The 12,933-nt window shown below is 40.8% G+C and overlaps 2 protein-coding genes across 2 annotated transcripts in view; both read right to left on the bottom strand.

The window, feature by feature from the left end:
• Window positions 1-3,242, bottom strand: part of LOC109479565 (follistatin-like) — a 3,601-nt gene extending 359 nt beyond the window's left edge. Inside the window, exons 1-4 of the mRNA XM_019781554.1 lie at window positions 3,123-3,242; window positions 2,399-2,579; window positions 1,517-1,569; window positions 619-805 (exon numbers count right to left, since the gene is read on the bottom strand). Of these exons, the coding sequence (XP_019637113.1) occupies window positions 619-805; window positions 1,517-1,569; window positions 2,399-2,579; window positions 3,123-3,165 (464 nt within the window). The 5' untranslated portion in view covers window positions 3,166-3,242. The remainder of the gene's footprint in view (window positions 1-618; window positions 806-1,516; window positions 1,570-2,398; window positions 2,580-3,122) is intronic.
• Window positions 3,243-4,631: 1,389 nt separating this feature from the next.
• LOC109479476 (agrin-like) overlaps window positions 4,632-12,933 on the bottom strand; it is a 9,099-nt gene continuing 797 nt past the window's right edge. Inside the window, exons 2-9 of the mRNA XM_019781441.1 lie at window positions 12,183-12,342; window positions 11,180-11,380; window positions 10,560-10,757; window positions 9,665-9,893; window positions 8,480-8,522; window positions 7,478-7,637; window positions 5,816-6,013; window positions 4,632-4,839 (exon numbers count right to left, since the gene is read on the bottom strand). Of these exons, the coding sequence (XP_019637000.1) occupies window positions 4,746-4,839; window positions 5,816-6,013; window positions 7,478-7,637; window positions 8,480-8,522; window positions 9,665-9,893; window positions 10,560-10,757; window positions 11,180-11,380; window positions 12,183-12,342 (1,283 nt within the window). The 3' untranslated portion in view covers window positions 4,632-4,745. The remainder of the gene's footprint in view (window positions 4,840-5,815; window positions 6,014-7,477; window positions 7,638-8,479; window positions 8,523-9,664; window positions 9,894-10,559; window positions 10,758-11,179; window positions 11,381-12,182; window positions 12,343-12,933) is intronic.

Raw genomic sequence — 12,933 nt, 5'->3', positions numbered from 1 at the left:
GGGCTGGAAGGCATCGGAATGATCCTGTTGACGTTAAACAGCTTGCTTTTCACTGTGTTTAAAATGCATAAAAAGCATAATTATAAAATACCCCGACACCTCAAAACACAGTGAAAAGCAAGCTGTTTAACGTCAACAGGATCATTCCGATGCCTTCCAGTCCTATGCAAATGAGGGTTACCCCCGTATTTTCGCATTGCATTCTGGGGATGGGAAAGTGGTGGATTGGGTTGTTACCCACTTGTGTCAAGGGCACCGTATTGGAAGGCGGAGCCCATCCCTCTCCTAGCGCCTTTTACCTCCCCAACCGAAGTCAGGTATAAAATGCAGATGGTATCAATTTGCTTCGGGAGCAACCTTATTTTGACCTTTGACCTGTCGCAATACAGCCAATTTCTTTTCACAGAATGCGGTCGAGAAAATACGCTACTTCAAACCTAAGGCTACTGAAATGGCAATTTTGTCAATGTAGTGAAAAACTATTGACATGACCATCCTGTCAATAACAGCAGAAAATGCACCATTTGATGATCCTATCAATAGTGCAAAATTTTCTGTTATTCGTGTCAATAGACACGCTAAGAAAGATACGCTACTTCAAACCACTGCAGTACTCACGGCCAGATACAGGCGGCGCTCTGGAAGGCGCAGGGGTTGTGATAGGTCACGCCGTTACTCGCGCAGAACGGGCCCTCCGTCCCGCTCATGTGGCACTCGAACACGTAGTCCAGACACCCGGCCTGGAACCAAGGCTCGTCGGTGAGGGCCTGGCGCTTACGCCGGTACTCCTGAGTCCGGGCCTCGTCTTACGGAGAAAAGAATATATGTCACTGTTTATAGGTTCTATAAATATATACGGGCAAAACTCACCGTTGAAGTTGGAGCATCGCTCTGTGTTAGAACGTACTACAGGGAATCCGCGACCACACGGAAGCCTCGCTTTCGTGCGAGGTCACGCGCGCTCACGCCAAGGATGTGCTCTCGCGAGAATAGAATCAATGTGGCGACTGTATCTGGAATGAGGTCTATTGCACTCTCCAAGCAGATGTTTGGGTTTTGGCTTATTTTGGCCTGTTTGGGGGCTTTTTCATTGGGCTTATTTTTTTGGCACTGCTATCATTTTTTACGCCCTAAAAAGATACCACTGCAAAAAAGCCCGATAAAAACACACCGTTTACTCTTAAGGCATCGACTATTGTATTGCCTTCGTGAGGCTTTCAAGTTAATTTCTGGAATGATTTAGAAAAGCAGAGGTTTGGGTTTTGGCTTATTTTGGCCTGTTTGGGGGCATTTTAATTGGGCTTTTTTTGCACTGCTATCATTTTTTACGCCCTAAATATACCACTGCAAAAAAAAAAACGATAAAAACACGCCGTTTACTCTCAAGGCATCGACTATAGTATTGCCTTCGTGAGGCTTTCAAGTTAATTTCTGGAACGATTTTGAAAAAGGTACAGACATTGTTCTCAGTACTACCGTATGCAGTTTATAATATACATTGTATATAATTACTCACCACATCTGCCATCGTGCTCAAAGACAACTGGTGGATCGTCCGGATACTGGTATCTGTCAACGAGATAACGGTAGGAAGATATTGGTATAAATCTCTATTTCATATGTACACAAGTTAAGTAAAAGTACTTAAGTAGGCAATTTAAACCTAGACCCTTAAAACCACGTTAAGGTGGCAGAGCACAGTTTTCGCCCTATGGGGATTCCTATAGTTAAAGCACCCCGAGGTGACTCACTTAGACGCGGTCAAAATTATAGTAGGGTGCACTAGAGAATCACGGCCAACTAATATGTTGAAATATACGGTATATCCTACAAAATAACTGAAAACCAAAAAAAAAGTTATCGTTTTTTAACATAATGACGACCACTTTGATTTAGCCCTCTACCGGGGTCAACGGAACTGCAGCCGGCTCACCCTGGAACGTGGTTGCGTAATGCCGCGCATTTATACACGAACAGGGAAATCTTCACAATACAACTCATACGGTGAACAAGCCGATACCTTTCTATACCACACAGTGCAGTTCATTCATGGCTACCTCTCACATAAGTCGCTCTAGCCAGAATGCAAGAGGTTTGTCTGCACTACTTTCCATACCCGCGTCATAGATAAATAAACCCGGTCACGCATAAATACTGTGTTCTGCGACTTTAAACTGGGACGGCGGTAGGTATCGACTTCCTGTCACCTTTGACCTGCTCCTGACGTCACATGTCCCAAAAGCAGTACATTTCAGTTATGTTGGTCAAACAACTGGTAGATAAGTAACTATATAATTCTTCGACTTTTCTCTCTCACGGGCAAAATGTGTTATGAAATATCACAAAATTGTATTTTGCGACCCGCCTCTTTGGCGTTGCCAAAAAAAGGCCAACTCACGGCCAGATGCATGCTGCGGTGAGGAAGGCGCAGTGGTTGTGGTAGGTTTGCCCGTTACTCGCGCAGAAGGGCCCTTCTACGGTGATGCCGCAGCTCATGTGGTTCAGGCAGCCGGCCTGGTACCAGCCTTCTTCCGATAGCGACTGGCGCTTCGGTTTGGCGACGGACTTGGCCTGGCAACCTGTAGTACGATACTCATTACCTGGGGGAAAGAGATATCCTTCCGCGGGAAAATAATGTTTTCGGCCATGTCTTTGTGCTCGCAGCTATAACTCGCGTTGAGTTTGGCAGTTTTTTAAATATTTTTTTTTTTTAGTATATGACAATTGCACAGTGCATACTTATCTCTGTTAACTATATTGTTGAGGTACACCAACAATAAACTAGCAACAGTCTTAATCGTGCATGGGCCTGCAACGGGATCTTTGGTAGACATATTATAGAACATAAACCAAGCTACAACGACAAGCATGAGCAATACTTTACTACTCAAGAAGTGGCAAAATACATAAAATGGCTGACTTATATAATGTAACGTTACTGTTAATTTGTAATGTGATATTCTGTGGCCATATTGTGAAGAACGCCATATTGGAAACAGGTATAATGTAAAATAAGGTATAATGCACAGGTATAAAACGGAGAAGCCATTCTGTGGTTATTGACAATTAACTTGTATATGAAATGGTAAAATTTTGAAGTGAAAACTTGAAATTTGACCTACCTGCTGCCAGAAAGACGAGGAGCATCCACAGTGAGACCGCCATATTGTGGTGTTTCTCACTGAAATGTGTTGGAATCACACGACTGTGACGTCCTCAAAATGCGTTAAGGCCACACCAAGTAAATTTTATGGACGACGTCCGCGCGCGCATTGATTCTGGCCTGTTCCTAGAAAAAAAAAAAGAAATTCCGCTTCCTGTAACTATGAAGAAAGAGTCACGACAGTGCCACAAATCGTCAGATTGACGTGAAACCTGTAACGCGAAAACAAGACAGGACGACAACTAGTTGTTCCACCTGATTTATTGCTGTTTTGATGATGAATAAAAGACTTCTTACTTGCTCACTGTGTCACCTCCTTCAATTTTTGTCCTAACATTTGTCGTCTCATATATTTCTAATCTAGGCATCTTGTTTCTTAGGGCCCTTATTGTTTTTTTCTCGCCCTCTCGCATTAGATATAGGGTCTCCAAAGGACGTCATCCATAAAATTTACTTGGTGTGGCCTAATCCAAACTCCGGATCCGGAACAAACCACGGGACCCCACGTACAGTGGGTAGCCATGTTTACATTCTTCCGCTGATTACCATGTAATAGATAAGATGAGTGGACTCTTCACCTACTTTGTAGTGCCAATGCTACAGTCCTTTTTTTCCAAATAGACCGTAAACTACCCGGCTGGGCATTGGCTTAGAAAATATGTGACTGTTACACCCCCTTATCTCTTCAGCGCTACTTGTCATTTTTCATTGTATGTATGATAGGAATTAAAAAATTGTTAAATCTTGAACACAGTCTTCTTTTTTTGCAACTTTTTCCCTGTAATTTTGCGCCTAGTTTTTACCCATGGTATTCGATATAACAGTTATATACTATTTTTTTCTTTTAAAACACGTATAGATCTGTCCAAATTATTCTTATCGACCTTGAAAATATTGGTTGATGACGGACGTTAAACAGTTAAAGGTTATGTCAGCTGTCTGGACTCTCATGTGGTTGTTTTGATTCAACTCGCCTTGTTTGCTAATGTCTATATAACGTTATATTTATAAATTTGTTACTATTTGCTAAAGCTGCTAGGGACTTTCCGCTGACATAAGTTAAAGCAAACTATAAGATCCATTTGATGCGCTGAAAGAGGATTTAAGAAATCATAATGAGGAGGATATATAGGGCAATATGGTGTAAAGATTAGTTATAATGTAACATACTATAGAATTATTATTTTTTACACTGATGATATTGATAACTTATTGGTTGATATTGTAAATATTGTTAAGCTCATTTTACTCACTTATTTAGTTGTCTATATGTTAACTGTGAAATACTCACTTGTTTAGTTGTCTACTTGTTAACTGTGGAATATTTGTTTCTCTGTTTTTAAACACTAGCATACAATTCAGCGCTACATTTTTAGTTGCGCTGCCACATGCTAGCGATTGTACTCATCGATCAATCAATAAACAATTATTATTATTATTATTATAAAGAATTGGTCGACAAATCATGTTCCACATCGCCGCAGCAAGAATGTAATTTATTCATATGCGTGACACAAGTGTTAGTGTGCTGCACCATGCATTAACGCTTGCCGTTATCAACAGCGCCACCTGGCGATTTTGCTCAGGAAAACAGCGGGAGTTCCATCTCGCTACCGTTTGCGTTGCAGCCGCCAGGATGCCACAGAAGGATAGGCTTTGCGTCGGGATCGTTGGCGCTAAAATGAAACAAAATAAACAAGAAAAAATACATCCGTAAATAATTTCATCAGGTTGGTAAACGACTGAATAGCAAAGTTCTTTTTATCACAACCATTTATTTTTCACTAGCCGACGTTTCGATGACCTTCTGTCATCTTCATCGGGGCAATTCTGAATGTATTGTAAACAAAAAAAAAACTAGCTTAAGTGCACTATGAACTATGTAACACCTTTAGTGCACTATGCACCAAGTAACATCTAGTGTCAGTGCACAGTAAACCAGTCAGAATTGCCCTGATGAAGATGACAGAAAGTCATCGAAACGTTGGCTAGTGAAAAATAAATGGTTGTGATAAAAAAACTTTGCTATTCAAGAAAAAATACATATAATAATGAGAGCACTCTGATCTGCATTAAGTTACCTTTCATACGATTTTTCCCAAGGTAGGCTACTAGCATATGAAAACAGGGACAACAACAACGAATTTATGAATATTATATTGATGAAAATGATGCCTACGTTTTACCATATTCACGTCCTGCTAAAGCTATGACCTAGTTAAAAATAAGTAATTCAGTGTTACAAAGTCTTTCTAGAATGTTTCTATATAGGCAATAAAATGTTGAATAGATGTTAAATGTATTAACTTTATTGCTCGCAAGCGCACATGATACAATGTGTGGCAGTAATACAACAATACTACAAAACTAAACTATCTTATTACATTTCTTACTACAAGCTACTATCTATACAGTATATGAGTTACAATATGTTCATGTATTGATGATATGGTCTCGCTTATGAAATGAAGTGTGCCGAAATTGGTCTACGTATGCAGATGGGGTAGTTAGATATGACAATAATTCATGGAATGTATCGTACTGTGTACCAGATAGGGTGAACTTTGTCTTAGTAGTAATAGCCTGTAACAATGTATCTCTTTGTTTTCTATAGGTGGGACAAGTCATAAATGAATTTTATAGCAAACTTACGCAGCAGTACAGGCGGCCATCTGCAGGAAACAGGTGTTGCTGTAAGTCTGACCGTTACTGCCGCAGACTGGAGAGTAGTACTCGGGACAGAACATCGGGCAGTCGTTATCAAACTGCCGCTTACGGTCCTGGGCGTCACGGGTACACGGGGCCTCGCTAACCATCGTCAGGGGCTTGTACTCAGGTCGGTTTGCGAAGCTGGAAAAATTACGACAATTTTCTATGAAGGAAATTTGCATACTTGGTCCTGTTTACAGGTTCATGTGACATGAACCTGTAAACAGGACCAAGTATGCAAATTTCCTACATAGAAATATATTTAGTTTAGAATTTCTTGATCTGCACCAATATTCTAGGCTAATTTATCTAATATACCTGTTTTATGATTGTAGTTGTTAACAGGACCAAGTATGCAATTTTCCTTCATAGAAAATATATCTAGTTTAGAATTTCTTGATCTGCACCAATATCCTAGGGTAATTTAACTACTACAAAAGGGATAAAATTAGCAAAAGGCTCACTAAATTGCATTTTCATGTATTTCGTTCTACTGTATTGTCCATTGATATGTCCAAGTTTTATCATGATACAAAAGATTATGTTTATTGCGATTTTGATATCGCTACACTATTGGGGTAACAGGGTTCATGTGACCCCGAGGTCACCTGAAGTACTGACATGCGTTGTTGAAAAATTGTGCCGCTGAAACTGAATGTATGGCAAGTGACCTCTACTATAGACAATATAATTGTGACTCTTCGTGTGGTCGGCCTTTCTTGGGATGATGAAGGTAAGATAACATTATTTTTCTTGGCCATTTTCTGATGGACCACTGAAATATGTTCCAGTTTTCAGTGTTTATGGGTCTAGTTTCTTTTCTTTATCACCCCCCTCCCCCACGAATGTAAAATAGAGTTTTTGCGCAATGTCACGGCGCAGGTCATTATACCATATTTGGACATAGCGAATAGCATGTTTTTCATAATGGCGGTAATCAAACAGGTAGGTTTACTCGTAAACATTTATTTTTTAAATCACACAAAGAAGAACAGAATTTTATCATGGATTGTCCAGTATCATGATAAACGCACAAAGCTGTTCAACCTTCTCTCTGCTTGCTCAACGGAATTTGTTATATTTCATGCTATAGAAAAATTAACTTTCATTCTAGAAGGCGATAACGCTTACTGTGAACAAATAGGTAAGTATATCAAAGAATGTTTAGACCTTAGAACAAATAGTATCAGTTGATTCATCTATTGTTTTGTACGTAGGTCAATTTTGTTGTACCCACGTACATGTAATTCAGTCATTCTTTATACTTTTTTCAAATTATTATTATTATTATTATTTGTAGTTACTATTGGTATTGTTTCAATTATTGTTTCAATTGTTGTTTCAATTTTTGCTATTTTAGTCTTCGTGAGACTTTATTATATGTTACTGTTACAGTATTATTTTGTATTACATGTCCTTTTCATTATTACTCTTTGTTACTATTATTATTACATGAATTATTATTATCATCATTATTATGTGGTCAGGGAGTGGTAAAGGCACTTGCCTGTTTCCCATGGCCTTTTTTTTATATGTGAATATATGTAAAAGATAAAGCTAAAATAAATTAATTAATTAAAAGAAAGAAAGAAAGAAAAAAACTACTGTTCGGCCAGTTGGCAGGAGGCCTCGTCCAGATGACAGGGGCTGCTGTAGGTGATGCCGTCCGACCCGCAGACCGGATCGAACACGAGCGGGCAGGCCATCAGGCAGCCGTACGGGTCCAGCAAACCCTGCCGGGCTACCAGCGACTTCGCCTGGCAACCTGCACACACACATTTCGTTGTTTCTTTGTGCCTTTACTAGTATTTATACTCAAAATAAACGTATTTGCATATATTTCACCCCATTCGGGCATGTAGGCCGCTTTTCGTGGGGGTCGAGTTAGGAGGAGAGTCCATGTGTCAAAATAATAATGATAATAATAATGATAAAACGTTTGTCGAAGTATGTCTCACAACAAATGTTTTGTCTTATTTAAAATTAAAAGAACTACACATGTACTTTATGAAATTTTTAACGGGTTTGCTCGGTAAGGGGCCACACAGAACACTCCTGGGCACTGCACTACCGCTCACTGAAGCAGCATTTTTCTCCCAAAGTCAGAAACATCAAGCTTTTATTAATAGGCAAGCTTGACTGAATGACTAGGTGTTACGGAGGCTGGTCAGAAAAGTTACTACCTCATTTTAGGCCTGGAAATACTCTGTGAACTTTCTTATAATAAGATGTAATATATGTATATTTATGATTAAGTGGTGTTGAATGGTTGATTTATCTCAAAGAGATTGAGACCCCCCCCAACTGCGAACAGTCGGTGGGAGGGGGGGGGGACAGCAAAGTCTTTGGCAGTCAGGAAAATTTACGATCTTCTATCCTAACGTCTACTTGGAAATTGATGTTGAATTACTATGGCATTTTTACTCAATAACCATGCACTCGGCTAGCCTTTTTTCTTGGCCACGAAAGTTATGTCCATATGGCTGATAAATTCAAGATAAAAAAAATAATTCAGACCTTCAAAGGTCCTAGCGACATTACATATCATATACGACGATGTCGAAATTTTAAACTACTTTTTGGTAAGAAAAGTGAGCAATTGCTTACCTGCCGCCAGAAAGACGAGAATTAATGCCTGTGAATACGCCATATTGTAATTTCACCTGAAGGCTGTGGTTATCACGTATATCTTCATATTTGCTGAACCGGAACAAATTTTACGCCCCGTCATATATTCTCCAGCCAGTAGTTCTTTATAATACTCTGTCAGATACAATGTCCGTTGACCGTATATATAGCATTATGTTAGACACATGCCAACTAGTAATCTTATCATTTGCCATACATTGTACCCGTGACAATCGATGTGCAATAAGCTTTGACTTTATTTTGCTACTATTCTGTCGGTTAGCACGAACTATAGTATAATGGTTTGCTTAGTTCGTTTACTCATTACCTATTATATAGTCTACCAGCCGTTGTTTTCCCTGAACAAAATACGATTTTATTTAGCCTCTGTACACTTGAAGAAGCCACACAGGCGAAACCGGTCGTGTGACAGGCTGAATAAAAGTTCTAAACGGGAACTATGCGGCTCCAGATGTCTTACTGAGGGGCGCCACTGTGTACGTGTACGAGATGTCAGCTGGTTTGAGGAATGAATCCCCTCTACTATATACTGCGAGTACTAAACTTAGTCACAGGAACAGGATGTAACACAGTTGCAATGACGACATTATTTACTTTGCGACATCCGACAAACCCCCTCCCACGGCCTCTTCTGCACACATATGTGTTATGTTTATTGCGACATTATTTACATATGGATTTTCGACATCCGACACGCCCCGGCTCCACTGCTAACATATATTTATTTTTACAACCTTTCATTAAGTCATAATGAACTACCGGCCTAGTTTTATATTGGCCAAAGAAAAACAACATAAATGCTGCAGTTTGATCTTAGTGCCATTTATTAAACGGAATATGTTCGTTTGTTTATACGTCAAAGTTTAGTCATATCCGTCGTACGGCTTAAATCGGGAGGCATTCTTAGAATAGTCGGGAATGTGTCGGCCAGCACTGCCATCTTGTCACGACAAATATTGCCGTACATACAACGGTCAAATCGTCACATTTGACAAATCTGTAGCCTCGCTAGGAATCGCTATTTTTTTCCAAATAAATCGTACGACGTATGTGACTGCACCTCAACAGTATCCCGACAAGTAAAACTCCCTGTGATGATCTCACAGCAGATGTGTCAGTCGGGATTGGTCTGTGGGTATCTTAGATTGCACGATCATGCACGATGCCATCGTGGATGGGTGCGCCATCTTGGATGACGCCATCTTGGATGACGCCATCGTGGATGATGCCATCGTGGATGACGCCATCGTGGATGATGCCATCTTGGATGACGCCATCTTGGATGGCGGCGCTATCGTGGATGAGGGCGCCATTGTGACAATTGCCATCGTCAGCCACAGTGATGGTATGGTGGGAATTGGGATGTTGAGCACTGAAAGAAATAAAAGAAGAAATGATTACACTTTTAATTACAGGCTTTAATCTTTTTTGACCTTAGTATGCATACCCTGTCAGCAAGGGACTAGCAATGTGAGGTCGTGTGGCGTTATGGCAGAGTTATCCCGAGTTCAGCCACGTCACCAACCCTGTGCCCTTGGGAAAGGCACTTTCCTCACCTTAAACAGTGAAAATGAGTATTGTCCTCTGCGTTGGTGGCGGCATAAAAGATATAAGTTAAAAACTTGAGTGTGCCGTCACCACGTCTTGTCATTGAATGTTGTAATAAACAAACTTTCCACGACCTCATACCTTTGCCAAATAATGTTAACCCTTCTGGTTGACGAATTATACAATTTATTTCAATCATTGACTTTACAAATAAGAGCATTATTTGCATGGATTATATCAGTTAATCGTATTCCCCATCCAATGACAGCCTTATCTTAACAAAAAAGGCTATGATTTGAATAAATTATGTTTATTGATGTTCACCTTCACTTAACTTCTAAATGCGAAGTATGAAATTCCCAGCAGTTACAACTATGAAATTATAATAATTTCACATTAATCATGCAATTTCGGTTTTCATTTACACAATCTATTATCCTCAGATGTTTTTCTCGATCTCAATTTCATGTTATTGCATGTTGGAACCTACCTGAATATGCAGGCAGCGCTCTCCAGGAAGCAGATGTTGTCATAGATTTGACCATTACTGCCGCAGACTGGAGAGTAGTACTCGGGACAGAACATCGGGCAGTCGCCATCGAACTGCCGCTTACGTTTCTCGGGTACACCGTTACAGGCGCCATCGTATGCCACGGTGATGGTATGGTGGGACTCGGGGTGTTGAGCGCTGAAAGAAACAAAAGAATAAAACAGAAAAGGATAAAAACAAGGAAACCCCAACTCCAAACTCAGAGATTTGAAATCCCCGAGATTGCAACATCTGTACCTATATCTGTATATAACCGCCATCAGCGAAACACACCAGCTTCGCAGGCACGCGGCGCAGCGGTAGCTGGATATATTACGCAAAACGACTTGTTACACCTAACCGTTGAACATATAAACTCTAATGAGAATGCCTAATGATAATGCCCCTACTACAGCGAGTTCCACTCTGTAATAGTTCTAGAAAAGATTTGAATACCTCAATCCTTGGTTCATTACTCTAGTAGTTGAAGTGGCTATTTCTTGTTCCTTTCTGAGCTGGTGTTAGGTAATTTTAATAGTAGTTGGTATGTCCTCCAGTGCGATTGTAATATTTGGCCGTACCTGAACTGGCAGGCGTCCAACTCCAGGAAGCAGCGGTTGGTGTAGGTCTGCCCGTTACTGCCGCACACCGGAGCGTAGTGATCGTTACAGTGCGTATTGCAGTGCTCGGTGCCAGGGTTGAACTGACGCTTACGGTTCTGGGTGCCGCATGGAGCATAATGGGCCAGCGTCAGAGGCTTGTAGTTCCACTGGTCGGAATACCTTAAAGAAAGGAGTTGAGTTATTGGAAAATAATATGTTTGCACATTTAAGGACTGGACTCGTCAACTCGGTATCCCACTAGAAACTTTGTAATAAGCTGTTTGTAATACAAACATGTATATTACCTATTTCATCTGTTCACCTGTACTTAGCCCGATAGGGCATGAATGTACAATAAAGGTTATTATTATAATAAAGCCATAGGTGCGTTTCATACATTGAGACATGTAGGTCTGCCCGTAGTCGACAAGCACAATAATGAGTGGATCACGGCTTAGGTTTAACCACACATCTTAGGGACTGCGACACTTGGCTTTGGCATCCATCACATCTTGTTGGCCCAGCACTACTTAAAACTCTGTATCTAAGCTCAACTTAAAGCATGACTTTTTGTTGGATTGTGTAAAGTTACTGTTTCTTCGCTAAACTGGAAAGTGGAACTATTACGGACGCTTTAAAAGCTTTTAAAAAGATGAGATTTTGAGCAATGCAGAGACAGGATCGCTAACAACAGGACTACGAACGCTACTTCAGTGCGTTTGGAACGCTTACGGCCATGACCTTTGTTATGATAACTAGTTCGCCCTCGAGGACGTGCGCTTCTTTGATGGAGGGGGATAGTGTAACGGCCATGATCTCTGTTGTGATAATTAGTAGCTCACCACGTGGAATGAGCTTGGCCAAGCTCAACTATGCTAGCTGACAATAGTTCTTCACTGATTGGTTATTCCCATCAACCAATCAGGACCTACCTATCAGCTGCTAATTATCATAATAAAGGCCGTTACATGTTTATACTCACAGCGTGGCGTCTTGGCAAGCGGCGGCCTCCAGCAGGCACGGGTTGTCGTAGGTTACCCCGTTGGACCCGCAGACCGGCTCGATGTTGAACGGGCAGTGTTCCGGACAGTTATGCGGGTTTCCCCCACCCTGTCGGGCAACCAGAGACTTCGCCTGGCAGCCTGGAAAATTAACATAGGAAAAAAGGCTCTTAGTCAAAACTATACCATATGAATACCTGTAAACAGCAGTAATTAAGAAACGGAAACTGAAGTACGTCGATGAAGGTTAGACAACCAGGTAATTACGCCAAAAAGCAGTTACTCAAGCAACTGGATATGATTTTGGAAACGTTTTGACGTTGCTTGAGTAACTGCTTTTTGGCGGAAACTAAAGTACTAGTGGTGTACATATGGCTACGTATCACGATCATCGGGCCTAGCCAAAACCATAATGCAAGGAACATTACAGGGCAGACAACGGGACCAGTATGAAACTAAGTAAAACTAAGAGAAAGATAACATGTTAAGATTGCTAGGAAAATGCTAAAAAAAAGTCATCCGTACTAGATAGACTAAACAACTTGCCAGCTAGAGGATCTAGGAGCTAGCCGCCCACAGAGCTACATATCCTTGGTTAACTATAAACCGCGACACTTGAGGCTTGAGGGATCTTCCATGCCCATTTACCGATACACGAGCAACCGCCAACTACAGTACGGTTTGTTTCATTGCTTCATATTGAATACGCATGCCCGTAGCCAGGGGGGGGGG

Source organism: Branchiostoma belcheri, unplaced genomic scaffold, assembly GCF_001625305.1.
Source record: "Branchiostoma belcheri isolate BF01 breed outbred unplaced genomic scaffold, Haploidv18h27 scaffold49, whole genome shotgun sequence".
NCBI lineage: Eukaryota > Metazoa > Chordata > Leptocardii > Amphioxiformes > Branchiostomatidae > Branchiostoma > Branchiostoma belcheri.
Note: the sequence above shows the minus strand (reverse complement) of the source record. Positions and strands in the feature narration are given on the sequence as shown.